A 3,545-nucleotide genomic window follows, 5' to 3' on the forward strand; every position below is an offset into this window, starting at 1 on the left:
TAAGAATTTTTAATTTAAACAATTTAATTGTTTTCATATATATTTTTTTAAAAAAAATATGTTTTGTTATAATATTTTCCAATTTTTTATAAAAATAAAATATATTTTTAAAATTCTTAGTTAAACACATAATAATGGATATGGTTAAATGATGAAAAAAACATGAAAATAAATGTTAAACAAAGTATTTCTAGACGGAGAAAGAAATTCAATGAGAAAGAAGGAAAATTGAAAATTTTCTTTCCGTCCAAAAAGATATATTACATTAGTTTTGTGGTCTTGGATGAAGTGAAACAAGCCGAAGAATCAGAAGATCAAACCTCCAATTTTCTTCCAAGGTTGATTTTCTCGTGTTGAACGCAAGCAACACATTTCCAATTAAACTTTCCTCACAGCTTCATCGTCATCATCTTCCTCAACAACTCACATTCCTCCATAACATATTCTTCAAAATGTAAAACCCATGCTCTGTGCATTTGCATATTGCAATCCAACAAAGCATGGTTTAAACAAACAAAAAAAAAAAAAAAAAAACTTTGTACCTTAAATTTATTATTCCTTCCAAAAACAAAAGCCACGCCGATTCTCAACATAAGAAAATGATGCACTATTTATGAGACCGTCCACTATCCTTGAAGCCATTATTGTACCTTTGACCCTCTCAAACGTGTCTTTCTTTCACATTCTCACCATAAGATTCACACCTTCCTTCCACCGTCCACCTGTTAACCCAGTAATCTCCCTTTGTAGCCACCACTTTGCACTGTATATATAAACCACCTTTACCTTCTTCACATCACACACTCCATAGCCTTCTCTTTTCTTCTCATCTCAAAACACCCTCAGCACACACTTTTAACAATGGCTGCCTTCTCAAGCCATGCCATCAAAACCATCCCTTCTTTTTCCTTTCAGAAATCTGTCACTGCCAAACGAACTTCGTTCCTCACACCCTCAAATATCAAACCTTCATCACCCTTTGTCTCATCAAACCATTCTCTCGCCAAAAGTCTCAAGCTTAACTCCACTTTGCCACACTCTTCTGTCACTTCAGTTCCCAAGAAATCTTTCACTTGCAGAAGCCAGGCTCAGCCTGTTGACTCTGGTAGACATACCCAATTCTCAATTTTGTTTTTTTATAGCTGAAATTGAACTGGGGTTTGTCTTCTTCATCCTCTGACGTCACCCTTTTGCTTTCTTTGCTTGATCACTCTGCAGAAAAAGTCCAAGAACTGAATGTGTACGAGATCAACGAGCGAGACCGTGGAAGCCCTGTTTACCTTAGATTGAGCAATAAAAGTGTGAATTCCCTCGGTGATTTAGTCCCCTTCAGCAACAAGGTAAGTTCCTTCAGTTTCAGGACAATATCTAGACAGAGTTTCAGGTATTTTTGATGTTGTTATTCCACTAAAGTTGGAGTTTTTATAACCTAATCTGTGTTAATCTTTAATGTAAACTTTGTGGTAATCAGTAAAGTAAAATTTCGTATCCTAATCAGCAAACAACTGTTACCTTTTTTCTGCATTTGAAGATTTACTTAATGTACGCTAATTTCATTCATACTGAATTATTTGTGTGTTGTACTATGTTCAAACCTTAACTTAAGTAGCTGCAAAAGGTTTAGACATTCCTTGTTATTATGATTACACTGAGGCTGTAGAAAATGTTGGATTTCCATGTGGTTGATTTTGTTTTTGGACATGTGCAGTTGTACACTGGAGATTTGCAAAAGCGCATTGGCATAACATCTGGTATTTGCATTTTGATCCAAAACAAAGCTGAAAAGAAAGGGGACAGATACGAAGCAATCTTCAGCTTCTACTTTGGAGACTATGGTCACATAGCAGTGCAGGGACCATACCTTACTTACGAGGACTCATATTTGGCTGTGACTGGTGGATCTGGAATTTTTGAGGGAGTTAAGGGTCAAGTGAAGCTGCATCAAATTGTGTATCCTTTCAAGATTTTATACACATTTTACCTAAAGGGTATTAAGGATTTGCCTCAAGAGCTTCTTGTGAAGACTGTTGAACCCATTCCTTCTGTTGAAGCTTCCCCTGCTGCTAAAGCCCTTGAACCCAATGCCACCATTGCTGGTTTCACAGATTAAAGTTCATCTTTTTCTTACTTTTTTATATCTTTTTTGGCTTTTTGTAGTTTGATGAGTTTCTGAATAACAAGTGGGGGTGTTTGATGCTTTTCTTTTTGTAGTAGTGGAGTTTCCATTTATGAAAAACTTGACATTGTTCCATGGTGCTGCTGTTTAAACAAATATCATGTGTAACAAAAACAAGTGTGTTTGCCACCATTGGTGTTGGACTTTTTATGTTTTAGTTACTGTTTCTTATGCCTTTTTAAAGCAGCACGTGAGTTTTTTTTTTCTACAATATGATGATGATAAAAGAATAATTTTTTGTTTTTTTTTAAATAAATAAATAAAAAATAAAAAACATATATAGTATAAAAATAAAATGGTTATAAAAGAATAATTTTTTTATGTTTTTTAAGAAAAAAAAATAAAAAGTAAAAAGGATAATATTAAATCAGGGTAAAATTTTTTGTCAAAGTATATATTATTTTTGTTTTTTTTTTGGTATGTTCTTATGTTTTTAAATTGCGGTTGTCATTATAATACTATTTTTGTATTTCTTTGAAAACATGTGCCTTTTTTCGTCAAATCACATGGTTGGTTTTGTATGGATATCATCATCATTAACTTTTTCCTTTTTTTCTAAGTGTGATTAGTTGTTGTTACCTTTTAATCGTCAAAATAATGATTTTGTTAGATGGAATTTAGTCCACCGTTGTTATTTAATTCTTTTATCATATGGGTTTGTTGTTGTCATGGACTTTGTCATTGATTATTAATCTGTAAGTCAATACTTATATTTTCAAATTGTAAAGCTTAATTTGATTAAATTTCAAATTAGAAAAACTAATGAAACTAGTTTTTAAATTATAACCTATAAATAATTAATTAAATTTATATTTACGATTAAATTAACGACTACTGGTGACTAAAATTTAAAAATCACAAAATAATTCAAGAAATGATAAATCTATCAATGGACTTAATTCCTCCATTAATAGTTGATGTCATCTAATTATCTCTCTCTATATATTATAATGCCGACAACTTCTAAACCCATTTGACCCAACCAATTTTATGATTACTTTCTTTTTATAAAATTTCGAAATCTTGTTTTTAGAAGAAAAAAAATGGTTTTTTTAATTAGTGTGTCAATCACTGTCGACAGTTTTGCATTTGATATTTTTTTTTTACATTAAATGCATTTGGGATCAAGAACATAAATGTTAAGATATGATTATTTGGATTCTTTATCATAATAATTAATTGCCGTGAAATCATATGATAAATAAAAAATTATTTTTAATAATATTTAATTGCCTTGAAATCATAATAATTAATTTTTAAATTTGTTGTATATATATTAGAAGAGAAATATTGACCATATTAAAAAGCAATTAATATTTAAATATAAGTAATTTTTATATTTATAATACTATATAAATAATATGATATG

At 30.6% G+C, this 3,545-nt stretch overlaps 1 protein-coding gene across 1 annotated transcript; it reads left to right on the top strand.

Moving 5' to 3' along the window:
• The first annotated feature begins 688 nt into the window (after positions 1-688).
• On the top strand, positions 689-2,333 carry LOC106758100 (allene oxide cyclase, chloroplastic). The gene is made up of 3 exons (XM_014641016.2): positions 689-1,105; positions 1,219-1,340; positions 1,709-2,333. Exons 1-3 carry the CDS (start codon positions 862-864, stop codon positions 2,108-2,110), a joined length of 768 nt encoding a protein of 255 aa, XP_014496502.1. The 5' UTR covers positions 689-861; the 3' UTR covers positions 2,111-2,333.
• Positions 2,334-3,545: the final 1,212 nt, after the last annotated feature.

Source organism: Vigna radiata, chromosome 4, assembly GCF_000741045.1.
Source record: "Vigna radiata var. radiata cultivar VC1973A chromosome 4, Vradiata_ver6, whole genome shotgun sequence".
NCBI classification, from domain to species: Eukaryota; Viridiplantae; Streptophyta; class Magnoliopsida; order Fabales; family Fabaceae; genus Vigna; species Vigna radiata.

What these genes read in the sequence shown, in the direction of transcription:
- LOC106758100 (XM_014641016.2), top strand. Translation starts at nt 862, where the DNA reads ATGGCTGCCTTCTCAAGCCATGCCATCAAAACCATCCCTTCTTTTTCC. An exon ending in GGCTCAGCCTGTTGACTCTG is followed by an intron (nt 1,106 to 1,218) that starts GTAGACATACCC and finishes ATCACTCTGCAG; the next exon opens with AAAAAGTCCAAGAACTGAAT. An exon ending in TAGTCCCCTTCAGCAACAAG is followed by an intron (nt 1,341 to 1,708) that starts GTAAGTTCCTTC and finishes GGACATGTGCAG; the next exon opens with TTGTACACTGGAGATTTGCA.